Here is a 24,931-nt window from a genome sequence, read left to right as displayed (position 1 = left end):
ATCATGTCAGAGTGCTAGGATTGAGCCCCACATCGGGCTCTCTGCTCAGCAGGGAGTCTGCTAGTTCCTCCGGCCCTCCTCCTCACCATTTTTTTCTCTCTCAAATAAATAAATAAAATCTAAAAAAACCCAAAAAAACAAACAACAAAAAACATCTGACTTGTTGGGCCTGTCTATCTCCTCATTTCCTTACCTGACAAAGTGAAGAATTTCTAACAACAACATAACATCCTTCGAAATGTAGGCCAGTACTACTAATTGACCATGGTAAGTGAAAGCTTGTCAGTGTGGCTCCTGTGGGAAATTTGATTTTTTAGAAACACGACTTCAGGGATTAACCAAAATGGGTTAACTGCAAAATAAATGTATTCTCTAGGAGTTAGCTGAGTTGTACTATTGAATGGGATTATTTATCACTTTTCATTTAAACATGATTAACATATATTAGCTTATAGTCACAAGATAAAATATTTGTCATTTAAGTCTAGTTGATGCTGAGTTGCCTTTTCTGATCACAGTTACTATTCATTTGCTAATTAAATCTATTTTTGGTTAGAAATTCTGGAACCAAAAAATTAAGCGTGAAGCAAATTGCTTGTCTTCTATTTCCTACAGCTAATTCAATAATATGATAGCAATAATGTGATAGTCCCAACTTGGTTGCATTCTAAAAGAAGGTAGATTAAAAATTTATAGCATTTATAACTAGAATGTCAGGCATCATCTGTATCTTTATAACTGCTCTAATTTCAGTAGTATTAGTATCACAGAAATTTAAAAGACCCATGTATATCCTGAATTCAATTTATATATTATATACAGTTTGGTTTCTGAACTAATGCCTCATATGGAAAATTTTAATCATATTCTTGACAATGTTGTCAATGAAATGCAACCATATTTCAGTGATATAGTAGGATCTTTGTGTCTCCCAAAAGGGTACTTTTTCATTGGAAAATTCTTTTAACTTAGAGCACCAGCTTTGTCATTAATTGAGAAGAAAGCTAGCCAATTATTTAAGAAGTTAAAGCAAGTTAAAGCTTTTAGCTGAGTGGATACTATAGAGTCAAAGGAGAAGGATACCCCAGAAGGGAAATTGAGAAGGGTATTGAAAATCCTCTAAACATCGGAGTTGACCAGTCATGGAATTGAAGAAAATTTTACACCTTATATTTATTTTTTTTAATTTTTAAAATATTTTTAAAATTTATTTTATTTTTTTTAATTTGTTTTTAACGATTTCATTTACTTATTTGACAGAGAGGGAGAGATCACAAGAGGGGGGTGGCAGAGAGGGAGGGAAAAGCTCAGCAAGGAGCCTGATATGGGGCTCGATCCCAGGACCCTGTTATCATGACCTGAGCTGAAGGCAGACACTTAACCAACTGAGCCACCCTGGTGCCCCAATTTACTTATTTTAGAAAGAGAGAGAAAAGGAGAGAGCACATGCATGAGCGTGTTAGTGGGAGAGGGGCAGAGGCAGAGAGAATCTCCAACAGTTTCCATGCAGCGTGCGGAGAGCCCAGTGTGGGGCTTGATCTCACAACCCTGACAGATCATGACCTGAGCCAAAACCATGAGTCAGATCAGGCATCCCAAATTTACACCTTTTAAACACCTTAATTCTCGAACATTTTTATTTTAAATGAGTAGAATGTTGTATTCAGAATACCACTGTTGAGATCATTTTCAAACCAGTCTAGGCACCCATTTTAAGCAATCACGAATTGATGAGTAGTTAAAAATGCTTGACTCTTTTTTTTTAAATCATTTATCTTTATTTTCATAATTTAATATTTAGCAACATTACATAGTATATATTGAGCAATTGATTTACTAAGCTTTCTCTTTATAAAATTTATAAAAAAGATTACCTGATTTGTAGGCTGATCCCACATACTGCCCGTATTATAGAATTTCGACCTAAATGAAGGTCAGATTCAGGCCATTGTATCTTAGAGAAACTGACCATTGGGGAGTCATTTTTCTAGTTCACATTGTTCTTGAGATGAAACTGCTGTCAAATCTAAAACTTTGGCATGCAAATAGTGATATTGCTGGTAAATGTCTAACAACTGGCTCTGAGGGGTGGGAGAAGGGGAGCCCTGATACATATTATTTGTTGATTTGCAGAGTGAAACATTTCCATGACAGGATAGGAAGACATGATACTGAGAAATACTAGATTAAGGAACTAAGAGAGAAATCCCTGGCAAATATTAAAAACATTGAGGAGATGCTTTATTTTTCTCTTCCTTCTGTCCTCCTTTTTCAGCTGATCACAGCTCAGAAGCCTTGGGCTTGGTCTGGGAAATCTTGTAACTGGGGTGCAAGGGTATATGAGCACCTGGCTTTGGGTGTCCCAAATACACCAGGCTTTGCCAATCATCCCTGACAAAATCCAGCGGCAGAGAGATGAGTGGGGGTGAAATAAGGCAGGGATTTATTTCATTGAGGCCAGCACCAAGAAGACAGTGGACCAATGTCCCAAAGACTGTCTCCCAAGTGCCGAAAATATTCCTAGGTTTATGTAAGAGAAGTGTGGGACTGAAGTTGCTGGGTGTGTAGATGGGCAGGAAAGGTCCGTCCATCATAGTTGAGCGGTCAGTCATGCGGGGTCTCACTGGTGTCAGATCAAGGCAGTTGTACTGCTTGACGGGGTAGTTTCAGTTCCTATCACAGGATGCTTTGCCCACCAAGTCTTTTGCCTGCGTTAAAAGATAAGCAGGAAAGAACTTAATGAGTTAGAAAGTATAGACGGAGGCCAGAATGGAGGCAATGCAAGTCCTCTTTCAATTTCATCTATTTGGAGTGGTTAAAGGACTCTGAGGAACGTAAGGTGGAAGTCCTTCATGTTCCATCAACTGGAATTTCAATTAACAGGTTAAACTTTTCCTTTAAGTTAAATAAACATTGACATCAGATTAAATAATTACTAAAAAGTCAAAGTGAGTCAATGAGAAAATTCTAATGGGGTATCAAACTTAACAAAAATACTTTTTTCCCCCAAACCAAAAGACAATTGCAGAAGAACAAATAAAACGATTCCCCATTCTTCCAGTCTTGAAAAGGAACTTCTTCAAGTTTCTCTTTATCCTAAAGACCCATCCTAAAGGATGGGTCAACATAGGGGGCAGCTTGCTGGCTAGTTCGGTCAATAGAGCATGCAAATCTTGAGCTAAGGATTATGAGTTTGAGCCCCATGTTGGGTGTAGAGATTATTTAAAAAAAAAGAAAGGAAGAAAGAGTGGATCAATACAGAAAGTCATACATGCAGAGGTTTTATTATTTGAACAAGACAACTGTTTGCCCCTCAGGTAAGAACTTACTGAATGATATGACATCAGATTTTAGAAAAAAGAAAGTGTAACTGAGCCAACGTGAGTTCTCTCCTTAGTGAGTCAGAGATACACCAGCTGGAGTTGTCGCACGAAGTAAACTTTATTTTCAGCAAATAAGGAGATCATGGAGAATAACTTCCAAAGCTGTGATTTCCCCGAGCCAGGGTGAATATGTTCCTTTTATTTAGGGTTAGGATGAATATTTAGATAGGGAAGCCCTGTCCTCATATGTAGAGGCAGGCATAAGACCCTGTATGCCCCTTAAGGAAACATACCTATATAGACATTGCGAGTTATGTAAATGAAGCTTATGTTCCTCTTTGGGGGGAGACAGTAGTATTATAATGAGGTAAAGTTGGTTGACAATCATCTTAGAGGTCACTCCAAGTCACCTGTGTAGGCTTGAGTCAGGGGTTAAGCTCAAACTGGTCTGGGTGGTCTTGGCCAGCTGGTGGTCTTGCCAGGGCAGTTCCATGGCTGGAGAGGTAGTTTTGGTTTCCAGTTGCCTGAGTTAAGAGATAAACTGGAAAGGAGCTCAAAAAAAACCATGGGACAAAGGTGGTAGGTACAAGCAGGTGGGCAATAAAGGTCAGGACCTGGAGTCTAGCTGGTGACAATGACAATTCCAGGACAGAGTAAATCCAGTTGTTCTATGGGTAGGACTCAAACACCTGGAAAAAATATTCCCAAAACAATCACTTGGAGAAAAATCTAGTCCCATTTGAACAAAAATCCTGATCTATAGAAAGCTTATAAATTCTAGGGACAACTCAGTCTTTTCCTTTTGAATATATTAAACAGTTTTGACTCTGGGGGTGCCTGGGTCACTCAGTTGGTTAAGCATCTGCTTCAGCTTAGGTCATGATCCCAGTGTTCTGTGGGATTAAGCGTCCAGTGGGGCTCCCTGCTCAGTGGGGAGTCTGCTTCTCCCTCTCTCTCTGCCCCCCCACCCCCAATTGTTCTCTTTCTCTCTCTCAAATAAACAAAATCTTTAAAAAACATAGTTTTGATTATTTGCAAATGTAATCTTTACCAAAATATTACCTCTATACTCTCTTTAGGTTCATTCGTTCATCCAACAGTATTTATGGAGTACTCTGTGTCAGACATGGGGTGGGCAGAGTCTTAGGTAAATGATGGGATTAAATGTCTCAAAGTTCCTTTCAAACTCTCAAGTGGAAACTTCAGGTGGACCAGAGGTAAAAATTGAGGAAAAGGAAGGACAACTTCTTATAATAGACATCTGAAAATGAAAAATTCTTTAAATATAAATTTGCTAGGGGGAGTCTGGGTGGCTCAGTCAGTTGAGGATCCAACTCCACTCTTGGTTTCAGCTCAGGTCAACATCTCCGGGTGCTGAGATTGAGCCCCGGATAGTCTCCAGGCTGGGCAGGGAGTCTGCTTGATAGTCTCTCTCGGCCTCTCCCTCTGCATCCATCCTGCTCTGCCTCCTGATCATGTGTGTGCTAATGCTGTCTCTCAAATAAATAAATAAAATATTTAAAAAAAAATGAATAGGTATTAATTTGTTAGGCCATCTAACAACTCTCAGTGATTTTAACATTTGTTTCTTACTGACTGAAATAACAGATTCAACTCGAAAGACATTTATGTAATGGCTTATGACACAGAGTAAAACATTTCTTCCCGTACGCAACTTAGGAAAACTAAACAAATGCCATGCTGAAAAATATATAGAATAATAAGATAACAGTAAAGTTAAGGGGTCTAAAATATTGGGTTGATTATCTCCTTAAAAATTCTTACCTGCAGGGGCACCTGGGTGGCTCAGTGGTTAAGCCTCTGCCTTCAGCTCAGGTCATGATCTCAGGGTCCTGGGATCGAGCCCCGCATCGGGCTCTCTGCTCAGCGGGGAGCCTGCTTCCCTCTCTCTCTCTCTGCCTGCCTTTCTGACTACTTGTGATCTCTGTAAAATAAGTAAATAAAATCTTTAAAAAAAAAAAAAATTCCTACCTATGATCACACTGCTTTCCCTTCATTGTGTCATAGTGAGTTTACAATTTGTGAATTAGTCTATGTCTATTTAAATTAAGTACTTCCTGTTACCAATGAGACTGGGTGTTGAATAACTCAGAAAACAACTTTGGTCAGGTGAAAAGGTGGAAAATAATTTTTATTTGTTGAGTCATTTGTATATAGTTAACATAGTTAACATTTTTTTTTCTTTTTTTAAAATTTATTTTTAATTTATTTTCAGCATAACAGTGTTTATTGTTTTTGTACCACACCCAATGCTCCATGCAATCCGTGCCCTCTCTAATACCCACCATCTGGTTCCCCCAACCTCCCACCCCCCTGCCACTTAAAACCCTTCAGATTGTTTTTCAGAGTCCATAGTCTCTCATGGTTCACCTCCCCTTCCAATTTCCCCCAACTCCCTTCTCCTAACTCCCCATGTCCACCATGCTATCTGTTATGCTCCACAAATATGTGAAACCATATGATAATTGACAGTTAACATTATTTGCATTCTGATAGAACAGAGTCCTAGAACTGTCTTTTTCAAGTTTCTGTTAAATTGTTGATTCATTTGCTAAATTTTCTAGGAAAAACAAATTTTGAAAGCACTTTAATTCTTATCATTTTGTGCCAGTAATATATGGAAACCATGACATGCCTGTATTGATAGGACGACTATATCCGTTGCTCAAAGTGAAATGTTGTTGAAAACCAGGACCATGTTTGCAAAGGAGAAAAACAAAGATTTTTTTTGTTTTTTGAACCAGATATAAAAGCCTGAATGCCTTCCATAAGAAAAAAGTTCAGTATAAGATATATAGTGACTGCAAACAGGAAATTTGTCGTCCAGCAATTTGTATATGTATTTGGTTTCCTATTATGTATTAAAAAACAAAATTCAACCGATTAGATTTGAAGATCTAGTTAGCTTTATTAAACAGTTATGAAAAGGGCAGTATCCCATCTAGCACATATTGGGAAGCTCTAAGAAGTAGTACTAAATGGAAGGTTTTTATAGGAAGGAAGATGGGGCAAGAAAATTCTTAGCAAGAGCAAAGTAATGTTCCAGGCAAGGTCACTTTCCCTTAGGGAAAAAGCAGGGGGTCTTAACATTCAGATGACCTCATCTTCCTTTGGGGAATGGAGAGGACCCACATGACAGATCACCTCATTGGTACTGATCAGGGAATTCCAGATGGACTGATTAAGTCATTTCTGGGGGAGATCAATATAATGTATGTAGATACCATATTTAGTAAAATTGTCAATGAGTTTTTTCAGTGCTCTGGTGAGTAATTTTTCAAGAATTTAGATAAATGTGAATCAGTTATTATAGTAGTATCATATTATAAGGAAAATATAAAATTTGGGAGGAAAAAACCTAAAGGCAAATTAGTGATATGGTACTAAATGTCTTTTAAGTACAAAGTTGTTATTGCAGAGTTGTTTTACCTTAGAATTGTCCTATGGCTTTTTAATCACTTTTTATGAAAAAGACATTTCCTTCCCATTTGTTAAAAAGTAAGATTTGTTTAAACTCTGTGTTCTAGAAACTGGAAAGAATTTTATTTCTGGCTGGTGCAACAAATGATACAGAGTTGCTCTTTTTCTTCTTTTTTTTTTTCTCATTAGAAAATTATTTAGATACTTTCTTAGTTTAAAAAAAAAAATGTCTGCTGGGATAAAGTTGCCAAATCCACATTTCTAATGAATATTTACCTCTTTTCCTCTGTGAATCACTAATACTGGAAATTCGTCTGTCTGACGAATCTCAAGCTAATGCAAAAAGAAAAAGTACAACCAAGTCTGTCTTGTTTCTGGGTTAGAGCCATGCATGGAAATCAGCTACTGTTCACAACCATTATTCCATTTCTGAAGTCTTGTTTGCTTCTCTTTCAGAATGGACTCAATGCTCTCCACCTGGCTGCCAAGGAGGGTCACGTGGGCCTGGTTCAGGAGCTGCTGGGAAGAGGCTCCTCTGTGGATTCTGCCACCAAGGTAATATTTGTGCTGGGAGAATTTATTTCCTCGGAACAGAGGAAATGACTTAAAGTTGTTTTCTCTGGTTATACATTGCAGAGGTTTGCTGGAACACCAAGATGCTTGACAATACAGAACTGATATGCAACTCTTATTACTAAACTTTGTAGAAAGTTGGAATTGGTTCATTTTAGGGTTTTATCAAACATGAGACTATGTACCTGGTTTCTAATATTTTGTCTTTTTTCACAGAGAGAGTAGATTGATATAATCCTTTATAGACAATAACACCTATTTTCCTAAAATTAATTGATTAAAAATATAAATTGATGTAGTAATCTTCTCAGTGGAAATGGACAAGTTATTTTCATGCTTTGTTATATCTTTTATTATATTCATTTAACTTGGTAAGAGAATATGCAGAATCTTTTATACTGTAATGGAGAAGAGTTTGAATCATGGATTGAATTATTGGGAAATTAGATTTTGTCACTCTAATGTGTGTATGTAGAGAAATTGGACTCCTTTTTAAAGAACTGTACAAGGTGTTTGATATGTTAGAAGCTGTTGGGTTTTTTTTGTGGTTGATATTCCTTTTACTAAAATATATTTGAACCTTGTCTTTGGAGCATCATTTCAGAAACAAGAGATATTTTTTAAAAATATCATCAGTGGTGTCAAATCCTTGTCTTTGGAAGGTAAAATTTTAATGTGGAGAAAGCCAGTAGCCAGTCAGAATCAAGCCTGTTGACCAGGGCTTGAGTGTGACAATATGGTTGTGAGAGAAGCAGAGTAGCTTCAGGCCCTCGAGCCTCCAGCTGGGGCATTACTCTGATCAGGGAGAGACAAAAAGAGCGCTGGAATCAATTAGGATTATGGCCAGTTAACCTGGATTTCTAACACCTCATGCGTGCATAGTTGCCAAAGTGTAAACTGGCCCTGCTCACAATATACAGGGATTCCCGTGGAAATTTAAACACAAAACCTCTCTGGCAATTCCAGAGAAAAGTTAGAATACAAGTTTACTATAGGCAATAAATTGTCACACACACGCACATGCGCACAAATCCCAAATGTGATTCCGTAAGTACTCAGTCTTCTGTTCTTAAACACTGCCCCAGAACTGTGAAGGCTAGAAAAGGAAAACGCGATTGTGGGAGGCTCGGTGTTTTGATGACAGACAACCATCCCTTCCCAAGGTGGGCTACTATCTTGATAGAAGGACAGGCTTTAACTACTTGAAGTAATTAATTAGCCAAACTCAAAGTGCCTGTACATTTGATTTCTACAAAATTTGGAAACCTCTGACATTGCCTATTCCATTTCTTTAAAACAGAAGGGAAACACGGCCCTTCACATTGCGTCTCTGGCCGGACAAGCAGAAGTTGTCAAAGTCCTTGTCAAGGAAGGAGCCAATATTAACGCCCAGTCTCAGGTATTCCATTCAGATTTTCTCTTGTGGAAATGAATTAAAATTAGAACGGCTCTGTGAAACTGATTTAATGCATTGAACCAGCTGTTGGGCGGTAGATAGATTTACTATAAATACTTCTATTATTTATTTCAGCCAATTATTTTATTAACTCATGCAATGATAGTTCTTCTTTCTTTGATGTATCATGATCTCCCTCTTAATATCACTGAAAATTTGACAACAATGGTCTCTCATTCTAAGTGCATTAAAAAAGACTATAAAGTGGTTTTTTTCCACAATGACAGTGACATCTGTGAAATATGAATTATTCATGTGAGTTCTATGTTGTGCTATAAAAGTATTTTCTCTCCTTAAATTTTAAACAGTCTCAGGACATTAGCATTCCAGTAGGAGATCTGCTATGAAGTGGGAATCACACTAATTACCTCACACCCCAAATATGGACTTTACAAAACTCCTGAAGGAAACAGGGAAAATTCGTGACCCACAGCCTTATGATGCATGTAATAACAATAAACTGGATTCCTATTTCCTGAGTGAAAAAATATTGCTTTGCCCAAAGCTTTACCTTTGGTATCTATTATGTTTCTATGTAGAAACTGAGGTGCTTGTTTTTTTTTTTTTTTAATGAATAGAAATCTGTCAGCTGTAAGTTTATTTCTCTCTCTACTTATATGGACCACCAACTTAATAAAATCAATTTTGGTACAATACTTTAAGCTACCGCTTTAAAACTGTATATGTTTGAATGAGGTGCATTTCTTTATAAATCCATTTCTTCTCTCTCTTTTTTGAAGTTTTTAGCCTTTCTGATATAACAGGCCATGCCACAGGGACTATTGGCAAAATAAATCCGTTCCTGTCTGTCTATTCTTTGGGATAATCTCACCAGCTTGCTTTTGAAGGCCTCTGTGTAGAAATATCTCTACCTGTTTAGTTCATTCATTCATTCATCATGTAGTCATGGTTCTAGAGGTATAAATGGCACAAGTTCTAGACCCATCAAATACTACAGGGCAAAAGTGAGAATCAGCCCTATTTTCTTGGACTTTGATTATAGGGAAGAACCTGTTGAAATTATGACAGAGAAGACATTATTTTTATTTCTGTAATAGCATACTACTTTAAATAACCACATTTTTCTTTTAAAACCCAAATATGCTCTCTTTTTAAACATTTATTGAAAATATGCCATATTCTAGAAACTTCACTAAAAGAACAAAAATTTTCAAAAGGTTTTATTTATTTACTTAAGAGAGAGAGAGACTGAGAGAGAGTGCACGAGAGGGGAGGGGTAGAGGGAGAGGGAAAAGCTGACTCCCCACTGAGCAGGGAACCTAACTTCAGGCTCCATCCTAGGATCCTGGGGTCATGAACTGAGCTAAAGGCAGCTGATTAACCAACTGAACCAGCCAGGGGCCCCTATATGAAAAAAAATTTTAAATTGTTACCATCTGTAAAGAATTCCCATATATTTTATAAAGTATAATGGCATCTTGGTCTTGGAGACAGAGGACTTGCAAAAGATTTTACTGCTCTAAAGTAAGGGATTAAAACCTTTTCTTTAGAATAGCAAGAGAACATCTTTTTGCTCTAGAGCAAAGATTCTCAAACATTAGCTGGCATCATAATCACCTGCAGGGCTTGTTGAAACCCATGATTCTGGGCCCAACCTCAGGTTCTGATTCAGTTCTGGAGTGGGACCTGAGAATACATTTCTCACAAGCTCTCACATAATGCTGACACTGCTGGTTCAGGAACACTTTGAGAAGCACTGCTTTAGAGAATGTAAGAGAAAACTGGATATAAGGACTTTGAGGTAAGATTCACTAACTGTAGATCTATTAGCATAAATCAAGAGTTTGTGTATTTAGGAAGCATGGAAATGAAAGCCTGGTCAAGTTCGACGGCCCATAGGAGGTTCCTTTTAATGGAAAGGTTACCTGCTAACTGTTAGTGCTATTAGTATCTATAAAAAGAGCTTAGTTACTTTTCTCAAAATGACTAGTTGAACATTGCGATTTCGTAAAAGTTGATAGGTAGAAAATCCTGTGAGATAAATGCTTGTTAAAAGTTTTATCAGTTATCATACTGTGATTAGTGGAAATGTATATGCTTTGGAGAGTTTTCAAGGAGAACAGGCTAAAACCATTTAATTAGTCATTTGCTTTCAAGAGTCAATGAGCTTGTTCTTTATAGCCATAATCATGCCAGTTGATAACAGATCCTACAGGAAGATTTATATTGTCATTGAAAGACTAAAGTAATCTTTATTTCTATTGTATTTAATTTGCTCAATTTAGATTCATATTATAGGGAATCCTGACAAATAGCTTCAAACTGATTTTATTTTGTGAGAAAGTTTTGGAGAAAAATTAATAATTAAAACTTATTTAATTATTTAGAAAAACAATTAAGTGACTTAGTGATTTGATAAGCCCTCTGACATTATTTACTATATTGAATTTAGGTGGCCTTTACTACCAATTAACAAAAAATACTATTACTTAAAATAGAATTTGATGATTGAAATTAAGATACAGGAATTTATATAAAACAGGTTGATTATTTTGTTCCTGCGTGTGAACAAGTCTAAAGGCATGGTTTCAAGGGCCATTGAGAAAGGATAGGAGTCCTTATCATACTTGATTCTCATTAGTCCTGTCTTGTTTAAGATAGAGATTTCTCACGTGGTGACAGTGGACCTCAGGTGGATGGATAGGATTATGCTCATGGTAGACAGACACTTCCTTTTGAGACTCAGAGAAGGGTCATAGGAATACCAAATGCTCAAGATAAATTTTGAATTTTATACTCAAATTATACCTTCTATATCTTTCTGAGAACATAGTGCAAGGCAGATGCAGGATATTCTGTTATTATAGGAGCATTGATAGCTGCATAGTACCTTACCTTTGACAAACTTCTGAGCGATTTGGAAATGGACCACTAGGATTATTGAATCAAGAAGGTAAAAAGCTCTCTGGAAAGCTCCAAGGAATAAGTGTTCAGTAAACATTCACAGGGCTCATAGGTTATGGAGAGGTACACATCTGTGGATTTTTCTGCATTCGCTACCTGAACTGTAAAATCCTTGGGAGGCTTACCTTCACATAACACAGTGCCAGTTTTGGTAGGCAGAGTCCTTAACTCAGGAAGAATTCCAGAATACCAGCAGAAGCAATTTACGTATTTTAAGTAGAATTATGTGATCAATATAATAACCCTCAACCCATGTTTAAGTTTCTGTGCTCAGCAGAGGTAGCAGTGTGGTCTCAACTGAGTTGATTATCCATATGATTTTAAATATTGCTCAGTCTATGTAGCTCCGTGGCTTGGTTCTTTGCTCTCCTGGATTCGGTAGCATGAAGATCTCATTAAGACTTCCATGAAAGCTCTTTGGTGGAATAATGGGGCTGGAAGTTAAATTAGAATGATTGCAGGAATGCTATTTACATTGAGGATGGTTGCTTGCTTTCTGACCCATCTTTACTCTCCTACAATCTTTATTAGGCATATTAATATCTTGTAGACCATCTTACAAAAGTAATGCTGGGATGCTTCCTAGCTGCTTGTACTGGTATTTGTTTGTCTCTTTTATGGTCTATAAATTTATTAGACTCAGAGATACAACTTTTACTTATATTATATTTATTTATTTATGATTTTACTTATTTATTTTGGAAAGAGAGAGACCAAGTATACATGAGTGGGAGGAGAGGCAGAGGGAGAGGGAGAGAACCTCAAGCAGGCTCTGCACTGAGCTTGGAGCCCGGTGTGGGCCTGGATCTCACACCCTGAGATCATGACCTGAGCCGAAACCAAGAGTCAGATATTGAACCAACTGAGCCAGCCAGGAGCCCCAGAGATACAACTTTAAAAAAAAAATTGTTCCAATTATATATTATAAAGGAAACTTTGAAAAAATTTTTAAAAAGACTCTCAGAGTGATGAGTTCGTTTAAATTTTTGTAGCACTTTTTGCCTGAATGATATTTGCCTACCTCAGGTTTACTTTCTGTGATATATATCTATAGTTTCTGCAAGGTGATATATTTCTTGGGAGAGGGTAATTTTTCTCACTCTTTTTACATTTTTAGAATTTGATGTAATACCTTGTGCATTTATGACTGGAGGGTAAACATACACATGTATATTCTTCCTGTGTAAGAATAAGCTTTGTTGTGTATTCCAATCATTCTTAACTGTAGACATTAATAACAATACAATAAATAATATTGACTGCTGGCACTATCTCCAGTGTGTTGTGTACATTCTCCTGATCTTCATTTATTCTGTCATTATCTATGACAGACTGAGACAAAGATAATTTACTCATTTGCTTATAATCTTCATCCCTGGGCAAAGCTGCTTCTCAGCTCCTATAACACTTGTACATTCCCTACAGGTCCTATAAAACAGTTTTTATCATTCTTTCTTCTTCTGGTCCAAACCCTATTAAGGTGCAAGTAAGCAGTTTTCCTGAAGTAGCATCCATGTGAAAGGTGTGAGGTGAAGGATTTCCCCTCAGTGTTTTCTGTGAACTATAAATGTGATAGCTCTGCAAAAATGTTCCAAACATGAAGAGATTCTGTTGTTGATGCCAAGGAAATCTGGCCTGAGAAATTTCCCCTCTTTAACTTTCTCTACAATAAAATGTCACTTTTTGTTTCTCACATAAGAGTATTTCTCCTTTAGACTTTTATTTTCTAATGTAAAATCATTAAAATCAGAATGTCCCTTGTAATAAAATAGTTACTTTAAAAATATCATATTTTTTAAACATGGCAGGCTGGTTCATGTGATGCATGCATATTTTATTTACTACAGTAATAAAATAAGCACACTGGATTCTAGAATTGTAATATCTCCATACAGCAAAACTTAAGTGAAATTGTGGAATATGGGTACGGTAAAACTTATCAACCATAGCTTTCTGACTATCTTTTACCTTATACAGTGGGTCCTGGGATGCTTGAGTTCCCTAATAGTTATACAGAGAAAGGAGAATGTGATTTCATTAGAAGAAAGGGTGGACCAGAAATTCCCACAAGACTCTTTAAGTGGAAGTATGTGTCTAGGGAGGTAAGAGTGGGTCTGGATAGATTCCAGAAGCCACCAAATTACAACCCCATAGTAATACCTTACACTCAGTCTCTTAATTTTAAAGTGTATTTTTTATGTGTTATTTAATCTCTTTTTATCTTTACAATGATGTGAATTAGCAGCAATTATTTTCATTTGGATAGAAGGAAAACAGAGACACAAGCAGGAAATCTAATGTCTCGTACCACATTAGTGATGGAGTCACAAACCCAGGGCCATTTGGAATAGATACCTTCCTTCCAATAATCTACAGAGTTCACTGGTTAAAGCTTTCTCCACAATTTCTGCCTCTTCTGGGGGAGGTTCATGGAGTTATGTAGCCCCCACAGGAGCCAGGTTCCTGTTTAGATGCAATCCATTCTTTCCAGGTCTAATTGCTCAGATGCTGGGAATAACTAAAAACGTTCCACAAAAGCTAGGCTTTTGCAAGTAAAAGGGGTTCATGTACACTGGGACACCTATCCACAGTTGGAACTTTTTCACTCAGCCATCCATTGTCTTAGTGTTCTTTTATCAAACACAATTCTTAATCCAATGGAAGGCTTAAATATACTTCCTGAAGTTTAGTTTGTGATATCTTTTTGATACATTTTTCTTATCAGTGTTTGCATTGTTCTACTTTTTTAAAAAAAATTTCTTATGTTTCAATATCATGAGGATTCTAGGACCATCTTTTTTTTCTTTTCATTTTATTTTATTGGTGAGTTAGCCCAACTAAGATATTGTGACTTGGCTTTCTTCATACCATATTTTACTCAAAATTTACCTCTATTTTTCTTGAATCCTTTTGCTTATTTATGTTCACTACTCCTTGTTCTTTCAATCCTGGAAATTTCATTTGAAAAAGAAGACTTTCCTATTAGTAACACAACATGATTAGACTTTTTTTTTAGCTTTTAGATTTTTAGACCATGACGATTAATGCCAGTTGCAAGATTACATGATCATTAGTTATACTCGTAGAATTTAATGGGTGCATGCCCACTATATGCAATGACAAATATTTTGGGCAGATACAGTTTCCAGTAATTTTTTTCTTCATTGGCCCTCACCCACTGTTACGAATAATTTGAATTAGGCTGTGAAGAGGAAGAAAACCTACACAGTTGGCCAGCATACCCATTACACTGAATTGCTTCCATATGGCCATGGAGCTATCCCTGGCTCTCACAACAAAAACTCATAACGGAACATTCTGTTCAGTCACACACACACACACACACACACACACACACACACGCACGCACACACACATGCACATAGTGTATAAAATGGGATCTGGAATCACAGATTCAAAAAAAATTGTTTTGTTTTCAGCATTTTTTCCTCCAAATGTATACATGTGGTTCTTTCTTAATAAGGTTCTTGGTTATTTTAATTAAGAAAAAAAATTTTTTTTTTAATTTTATTTATTTATTTGACAGACAGAGATCACAAGCAGGCAGACAGGCAGGCAGAGAGAGGGAGAGGAAGAAGCAGGCTCCCTGCAGAGCAGAGAGCCCGATGCGGGACTCGATCCCAGGACCCGGAGATCATGACCTGAGCCGAAGGCAGCGGCTTAACCCACTGAGCCACCCAGGCGTATTGTAGCGGGGCGCCTGGGTGGCTCAGTGGGTAAAAGCCTCTGCCTTCGGCTCAGGTCATGATCTCAGGTCCTGGGATCGAGTCCCGCATCAGGCTCTCTGCTCCGCAGGGATCCTGCTTCCTCCCCTCTCTCTCTGCCTACTTGTGATTTCTCTCTCTCTGTCAAATAAAATCTTTAAAAAAAAAAAAAAAGAAAGAAAGAAAATTATTGTAGCATAAATTTCTGAAGTTAAGGTGAAAGCATGTACTTGCATTTGGCCAGGGATAAGAAAGATCTTAGGACACTAAGAGCTAATAAAATCTAATCATGTTTGTGTTACAGAACCTTTTTGACTCTGCAAATCAGTTTATTGGGTGATTACACATTTGCAAATGCATCTGTGTTGCTTAGCATTCCAAGTTAAACAAAGGAAGTATGCTTTCTCCAATTCCTCATTCTCTGATATGTTTAGAGAAATGATGAGAATTGATGTCTTTAAAATTTTGCATAAAATGGAATTATTATCTCACATTCTAGTAGAATTTCAACATTAAAAGTTCTAGTCTTTTCATACACACACATACACACGCCTGAAAAGATATGATAATATTTTCATTTGCAATAAAATAAACAATGTTCCATTTTTGAAAGAAAATTAATACATGCATATTTTGTCTTCACGTTCATTTATCTGGGGACAGGTGGTATGGAAAGGTTGAATACTCATTATCAGTTTGTCCTGAGACTTGAATGAAGTAAGACATAAACATCATTGAATCTATATCTATGGTAGATGTCCTATTTATTTCTCACTTCACAAGCCTATCCATGTCCACTATTATTGTATTTTAAAGGAACTACATTTGTAGAAAGGTAAGACTTATAAAGAGAACACTAAAGTGGCTAAGATGACTCTACATTTCTCTTAATAGAAATCAAGTTCAAATTTCATAAAGAAGACCCTTCTTTTTCTATCCTTCAGAGTTTAAATGGAGGATAAGCAACTCTGGCAGCAAGTAGTTAAAATAGTCTTGTAGCACCACTTACCACAGCATATATGTTCCACCGCAGGTAAGATGCTGGAAGACCTCAAAGCAATGATCCTTCCAGGCAAAGATCACAAAATAAAACAAAAATGTGAAAACATGACACTAAATAAATTAAATAAAACTTGCCAATAGAAAATTAAGAGTAATCATTCACTCCGCCACTCAGCAGGTGTTTGTGTATTCAACATGTGCTCACTCATATTTGCTAACGATACAAAGATGGGGTTGGGAGTGGGAGACACCTGGGGTAGTGATGGCTGAATTGATTTCTGGTATATATTTTTTTAAACTCATAGATAATTTTATTTTTAAAATCTATTTTTTCCAGCTTCAGTTAAGTATAATTGACAAATAAAATTATACGGCATTTGAAGTGTATAATGTGATGATTTGATTAATGGATGCATTGTGAGAGGAGGTCAGGTTAATTAACATGTTCACGGCCTCACACGTACCTTTATTTCCCTTTCTCTCTCTTTCTTTCCCGCCCCCCTTTTTCATGAGAATATTTAAGTTTTCCTCTTGTAGCAAATTCCAGTTGTACAGTACAGTGTTATCAACTATATAGTAATCATGTTATATATTAGAGTCTTGGAACTTACTGATCTTAAAACTGAAAGTTTGTGTATTTTATCAGCCTCTCCCAGTTTCCCTCACACACCGCCGCCCCCCCCGCCCACCGCTCCCCCTGCCAACCACACTACCCACCCCAGCCCCGTCCCAAGCCCCTGAGAACCATTTTTGTACTTTCTGTTCCTGTAAGTTCAACTAAAAAAAAAAAAAAAAAGAAGAAGAAGAAATAAATTCCATATATAAGTGATACCATGCAGTATTTGTCTTTCTCTGTCTGGTTAATTTCACTTAGCATAATGCCCTCCAGGAACTGTTCTCTTACAAAGAGGAATTAACATAAAAATCAGGGAAAGAGGAGATGCAGTGTGCTATGGGAAAATGAAATAACACAGGCAAGAGCCTAAAAGAAATCTGGGAGCTGAAACATGAAAGGGAAATGGGGTATATGTGAGGCTGAGAGAGAAAATCAGATCCTGCAGCACTCTGTGAGCCATATTAAGGATTTTGTTTTAAAATGTTTATCCTAAGCCCAGTATGAGGTAGAGGTGGGAGGTAGAAAAAGATGAAATTTGGATTTTGAAAAGATCACCCCGATGCCGTTTGGAGAATGATAAAAGGGGCATCATCATAATAGAACCTCCCTCGTAGAGGTTATGAGAATTCAATTAGTTAATCCATGTACAGCACTTAGAACAATGCCTGGCATAAGAACTCAATGAATGTCATTGTTAATAGATTCACTGATCGCTCATTTGTGCAAGAGCATTCTCTCTGTATGCCCTCTGCTCCCTGTAGCACAGAGAAGATGGCAACAAAGTTCCTTGATGTAGCTTAAGAGAGTGCTACTAAAAATGAAATCTGTAGCTCCTATGACTGGTTCTTTTCACCTGCTTTTTGGAACACTGTCACTTCTGGTGCATGAAATTGCATTATCCTAAACACCGATGCAATAGTAACTTAATAGAGTAATTCAGTAGTGAGGACATTTAGAATGTAGACATTGACTACCTACAGACACAGGCAGCTTCAGACAAATGGATAAAATATGAGAATTTTCATCTCAGATACATATGCTGGGTGGTAAAAATGAAAGTACAACTGACAAAATATGGTTTTAACCAAGTATTATTTTTGAAAACACTTTCAGAGGGTAATCCCAAATGTGGAAAATTCTACATAGATTATCATAAGCTAAAAAAGTGTTGTTTATATTGAAGATAATATATCCATGAATCTAGTGTAGAAATTGAAGGTGTGGAAAAACAACTTTAAATTGCTGTTTTAAAAACATCTGATGATCTTGATAGATCTGGGTTGGTTTTCTTTAAATATAAAGTTCCATTCTACATCTTTTATTTGGGCATTTACCACTTTTCAGGACTAATGATAGTAATTTATGGGTCATTTTAGTTCTCTATTACAGATATTTCTGTGCCTAGTATTTTAATATTATTTTAAATGATGTATTTAATATATATTCAAATTAATAGATTAAATTTTATTTTTAATAACTTAAAGAAGTTGCCCAGCTAGGAATATCAGGCTGCTTCCTGAGGAAATATACAAAAAGTGCTGCAAAAACATTTAGAATGATAAGATATTAAAAGTATTCTCATTAAAGCCAGTAACAAGGAAAGGATTCTTGTCAGTGATACTATCAACACGGTGTTCAAGCCCTCGCCAATGTAATAAGATAAGAATAAGAGTGGAACAGGAAAAGACGAAAATGTTCTTTTATACAGAATATGTGATCATTTAGATAACTCAAAAGAGTCTGCAAACCAACCTGGATATTTTTACATTAACTAATTTATTAAAAGCCTACTGCCTGCATAATTCTATCCTATGCACGTCACAGACTTGCACTTTCATGTTCTTTGGCTAAGATTTTTTTCTGCCTAAAAGTTGAAATGAATTGCTCTTTTAAAAAGTTAATACTAAGATAGAGTACTAAGTTCCTCATCTAAAAATGGTAGCACTTTGAATATTCTATATAAAATTGGATTTTTGAGGCACAGCTTAAAGCTTTATTAGAATGTGCATGCATGATCAAGTTCAACTGTATTTTCTGTTCTTTTCAGATCATTGAGAGATACTTTTTGTTTAATGATTTTTAAAGATCACAAAGTTGTACCAAAAGTACGCATATTTTGATCTGCAAATAGTAGCCCTTTAAAATTTTGGATTTTTAGGAATTAAAACACAGGTGAACCAACAATGTCCACAAGACGCTTATTAACTATTCGTCAGAACATAACCTGGTACAGTATTTTACACTGTAACCCTTTAAAAGTTGACTTGAAGATATGAATAGCAGTAATATAAGAAGTAGAATAACAGCTGGACTTGAAATGCAAATCAGCAAAGGCATATCGTTTCAGGAGAGCAAGATAAAGACATCACTAAGTGGAGACAAACACAGAAGGAGGGCAAATTCCATTCCAAGATAGGAAAAGGAAGGCCATAAAATATGTTCAAGTAATCCAGGAATACTACACGTACAGATGTAGACTTCACATGAGATTCTATTGTGGTTAGGAAACTTACCCTATTACCTACTATTTGTGTTACCTGGGTTGGTTACTTAACCTCTCAATGACTCTATTTTCCCATCTGTAAAACAGGGATACTAGTATATACTGCACAAGGTAAATATAAAGATTAAATGGGTTAATACATGGGAAGTGCTTAGAACAGTGCCTGGTCCATAATAAATATAATATAAATGTTAGCTTTTATCTTGATCATTAGATATAATGGGTTAGCTGCCTAAACTGTTGAATAAGTAATTCATGGTTTAGAGCATAAGTTAAATCGGGTTGAATTTTAATTAGTTAATCTGTTATTCTGGCTGATTGACCATTGGAGTGGAGAAGTCATTATGTTCTGGAGGTGGTGACAGAGAAAAGATTATACAGAAATTTCATCAATAGTGATTAGAAATCTGTAACTTGTCCTTGCTGTAACACAGGTTTGGAATAAAGGGCAAGAAGCTGAATGATTAGAAAAAACACTTGCTGCAAACAGCAAGAAAGAAAAATGACTGTGTTCATTGAACACATACCATACGGCAAGCACTGTTCTACCCACTAGGGATGCAACAGAAATCTCTACTTTATTCACTTTTGGTCGTTAAAACATCCAAATTTAAAAGCACCAATTTTTTGTGTGTGTTTGGTGTTTTCTTTCCTAATAATTTTTCTATTTTCTGTTATTTTAACATAACTTCTGTTTTTAATCCCAGTATTTGTTTAACAAATTTACTTAAATATGATTTAATAAAGGAATAAGCTGTTCTTCATCTCTTAAACATTTTGAAGGCGAAGATAAATGATTGCTTTACTTAGAAAATTCATTTTTTTCTATTTCAGCTGTTAAACCAGGCTACTCTCCCTATGTTTTTTTAGTACATTTCAAGTCCCAGCCTCTTACTGTATTACTTTATATGAGAAGCAGGGAATTCTTGGCCAAATTATCTCATTACTAATACTAATATTTGTCATAATCTTTCAATGTATGGAGAAAATCGTTAAAAAATATAAATTTTCATAAACTGTTTACCAATTTTTTATCACCTTCTGGTTTTATAGTTAGAAACTGAGGCCAAGCTATCAGATACCATCGGCAATCTCAGACAAGATAAGCCTTCCCAAATAGTGCTGTTTTTTAACAACAAGAAAGGGAAGCACTATCTCCTGATGTATTAAATTCTAATTTTAGACCTTTAAAGGTGCTTCTGTGTAAACAACCTGTTGCTGTACTTAATATGATTTAGTAAAGATTCACTTGCTACCAAGAAAGGATAAGAATACATTTCAGTGGCAATGAAGAAACCTTAAGAACACAAATGAAGAGCTATCCCTTTTTGCAGTTAGTTCTGTTAAAATATCATCATCTGAACACATAATAATAATTTCTGTCTCAGTGGGCATGACAATTGTTGTGGGCAGGCATGCTCCAGAAAACACATCTGACAGATCAGCCTCATTGGTTGTTTCTGGGTACATTTTGAAGCCAATTTATCCAGGCAGAACTATCAAAAAATATTTTCGCTTAGAATTTTTAATGGGAGGATAAAGAATGTATACGGCATGCCTACATATTTTTATGGGTGAGCTTTGAGGGGTGACATCTTCCCTCAGAATTCTTCTGGTACAAACTGTAGTTTTTCTATTTTGAGATCAAGAACTTTGCACCCAGCTTTTTTAAAGCAGATCAAACACTGATGGAAAGTGTTGCTATAGGTACCTCTAGGTTGGAGTTAGGCAGCCTCTGTTTCAGGAAGGATGCGTCTGCCACACAGTTTTCAGGAGCAGCGTGAATCCACCTGGCCACCTCAGATTCTAATTAGAACTTATTTTCCTGGTTGAGAACTGCCTCTCCTTTCCATGATGCTTCTTTCCATGGTATGTATGTGCCTGAGAGAACTCTTCCAAGGAACGGCCTCAGGCACATTTAGACCACCAACTTCTTCTTTTTTAAAAAAAAAATATTTTATTTATTTGAGAGAGAATGAGTGAGAGCATGAGAAGGGGGAGGGTCAGAGGGAGAAGCAGACGCCCCGGCGAGCAGGGAGCTGGATGCAGGACTCGATCCTCGAACTCCAGGATCATGACCCGAGCCGAAGGCAGTCGCTCAATCAACTGAGCCACCCAGGCACTCCTAAACAACCAACTTCTGTGTGTTCTCTGTCCCTCATATGAAAATCAAGATTCTAGATGGCAATCAGCAGGTTTCGGTTTTCAAAAATATGACAGTTCCCATCATCTATTATATTTTCCTTATTTCCATGGCTGGTAAAATCCAAAAGTTCAGTTTTATTGCATCCAGCTCATTCTGGGTTTTGCTTATCCCCACTAGACCTCTGCAGCTAAAGTTTATTTAGGTCAGCTCTTAGACTCTTATCTTCAGTATGGATATATATATATATATGTTAACTGTACATATATACAAAGTGGGTTGGTTGGTTTTTTTTTTTTTTTTAGGATTGTGTTTATTTATTTGAGAGAGAGACAGGGTGAGAGCAAGAGAGAGAGAGAGAGAGAGTGCAAGAGCAAGAGAGAGCAGGAGCAGGGGCAGGGGAAAGGAAGAATCAGGATCCCCGTTGAGCAAGGAGCCCTAGATCTCGGGACCCTGAGATCAGGACCTAAGCCGAAGGCAGATGCTTAACCAACTGAGCCACCCAGGCACCCTTTTATACAAAGTGTTTTAAATAACCTTAAGTCTTTTGTGAATATAATTGTATTTCAAGGTATATATTTAAAAAGTGCTACAAAGGACACTAAGCCTGGGCATGTGACCGAGTGGTTCAGGTGTTGTCTATGTGAGTTTTTGGATCCTTACATTGACAATAATTGTTCTTTGAGGTTATATCTTGGGCAAGTTGTGAACTAGAACTTGTGTTAAGTTGTGTTAAGCAGCTTAACACTTGTGTTAAGCAGCTGTTAAATGTTGAATATATCACTTGAGGCTGCTTATTTTAATGGATCTATTTCCTTTCATGGTCTCCCCACTATTCTAACTCCCTACTAACTTTTAAAAGAGCTCAGAGAAGGGCAAATCAGCACACAGCAAAACCCACACTTAATAAAGGAAAAGTTCTATACTAAGGCTTTGCTGCTCTTAAACTTCTCTGTTTCTCAAATGTTACTGAACCTGGGTATACCGCTAGGTCTTGTTTTTTTTTTTTTCTTCTTCTTCTTCAATTTATTTATTTTCAGAAAAACAGTATTCATTATTTTTTTCACCACACCCAGTGCTCCATGCAAGCTGTGCCCTCTATAATACCCACCACCTGGTACCCCAACCTCCCACCCCCCCGCCACTTCAAACCCCTCAGATTGTTTTTCAGAGTCCATAGTCTCTCATGGTTCACCTCCCCTTCCAATTTACCCAAATTCCCTTCTCCTCTCTAACGCCCCTTGTCCTCCATGATATTTGTTATGCTCCACAAATAAGTGAAACCATATGATCATTGACTCTCTGCTTGACTTATTTCACTCAGCATAATCTCTTCCAGTCCCATCCATGTTGCTACAAAAGTTGGGTATTCATCCTTTCTGATGGAGGCATAATACTCCATAGTGTATATGGACCACATCTTCCTTATCCATTCGTCCGTTGAAGGGCATCTTGGTTCTTTCCATAGTTTGGCGACCGTGGCCATTGCTGCTATAAACATTGGGGTACAGATGGCCCTTCTTTTCACGACATCTGTGTCTTTGGGGTAAATACCCAGGAGTGCAATTGCAGGGTCATAGGGAAGCTCTATTTTTAATTTCTTGAGGAATCTCCACACTGTTCTCCAAAGAGGCTGCACCAACTTGTATTCCCACCAACAGTGGAAGAGGGTTCCCCTTTCTCCATATCCTCTCCAACACATGTTGTTTCCTGTTTTGTTAATTTTGGCCATTCTAACTGGTGTAAGGTGATATCTCAATGTGGTTTTAATCTGAATCTCCCTGAGGGCTAATGATGATGAACATTTTTTCATGTGTCTGATAGCCATTTGAATGTCTTGATTGGAGAAGTGTCTGTTCATATCTTCTGCCCATTTTTTGATGTGTTTGCCTGTTTCGTGTGTGTTGAGTTTGAGGAGTTCATTATAGATCCTGGATATCAACCTTTTGTCTGTACTGTCATTTGCAAATATCTTCTCCCATTCCGTGGGTTGCCTCTTTGTTTTTTTGACTGTTTCCTTTGCTGTGCAGAAGCTTTTGATTTTGTTTTAATTTCTGTTGGTATAATATGTATAGTATAATATGAATGAAACTTTGGTTATCCCTGTTACTATCAGGTAAGAGGTAAGAATAGCATTATAATTCTGACCACTTTTGAGTGACTGAAAAAACTTACAGCAAATATTTTGCAGAGAAAAGGAGACTGTTACTTTAAAAAATTAAAAAAAAAATGCTTGAATCCTAATGGAGTGTGTCAATGTGTTTTATATGTCCACATACTCTCAACTATGTTTTAATTTTTAAATTGGAATACAAAGTACTCCAATCAACTCAAATGAAAGTTAGCATTATATATGCAGAAATAACAATGGAAGAAAACCTACTACTGAATACCTTATTTTGTTTGCCACTCACATAGAAAAAATTATTTTAACATCTCATCTCTTGGAAGAGAAAATTTATTTCTTTACTGAAAATAACCCACTTGCTTTTTTTTTTTCGTAGTTTAATCTTATTCCTAAAAATCGATTTTATACTTTTTCTGCAGATGTATCTCAGGGTTACTGAAAAACACATTTTTAACATAAGAGTAAATTCTGCTTTTAATACTTTTATTTCTATGATATACTTTATGATATTCCAGGTTACCAGGAAAATGCTTCATTAAAAAAAAAATGACAGTAGGATAAGCTATATTTTAGTACAGATGTCTGTATCAACTAGAATGTCTTCAGTTGCACACAAGAAATAACTTACTTTGTACTTGGGTAATTCAAAAAAGGGACTTCCTTGGCTTTCATGAATACAAAGTTAAAATAGGTAAAGTAAACTCCAATAGTATATTGATTTGTTTCAGGATTTTTGTTTGTTTGTTTTTTCCTCCCACTGGCTTACTTTTAACTAAGGGTTCAGATTCTCTTCTCTTTGCTGTGATTTCTGCAATGCAAGCTTTTTCTATGCTGGTCTCCTTTGTGGACCTAAGATTGCAGCCATACTTTTTCTTGTTCAGAGTCAAAATAAGGGAGCCTTGTCCCAGCTTTCCAAAAGAGAATCCTGAATTTGACTGATTGGACCATTTTACTTCTTTTGCCCAAACTTGAACCAGTCATTGTATCCAATAGAATGGATTGTGTTGATTGGCTTCAGTCATCTGATACGCTGCTTGGAGCTAGTAGATGAAAAGAAGAATTCAGCTCCATTGGAATTATAGGGGGGAAACATAGA

At 36.7% G+C, this 24,931-nt stretch overlaps 1 protein-coding gene across 50 annotated transcripts in view; it reads left to right on the top strand.

Moving 5' to 3' along the window:
* Window positions 1–24,931, top strand: part of ANK2 (ankyrin 2) — a 655,140-nt gene that overhangs the window by 475,952 nt on the left and 154,257 nt on the right. For all 50 annotated transcript variants that reach the window (XM_044224180.1, XM_044224185.1, XM_044224181.1 and 47 more), the window contains 2 exons: window positions 7,221–7,319; window positions 8,638–8,736. In XM_044224180.1, coding sequence (XP_044080115.1) covers window positions 7,221–7,319; window positions 8,638–8,736 — 198 coding nt within the window. The remainder of the gene's footprint in view (window positions 1–7,220; window positions 7,320–8,637; window positions 8,737–24,931) is intronic.

The sequence above is a fragment of the Neovison vison genome, chromosome 11, assembly GCF_020171115.1.
Source record: "Neovison vison isolate M4711 chromosome 11, ASM_NN_V1, whole genome shotgun sequence".
NCBI classification, from domain to species: domain Eukaryota; kingdom Metazoa; phylum Chordata; class Mammalia; order Carnivora; family Mustelidae; genus Neogale; species Neogale vison.
The sequence above is the reverse complement of the archived record's forward strand: the minus strand, read 5'-3'. Positions and strand labels throughout refer to the sequence as shown.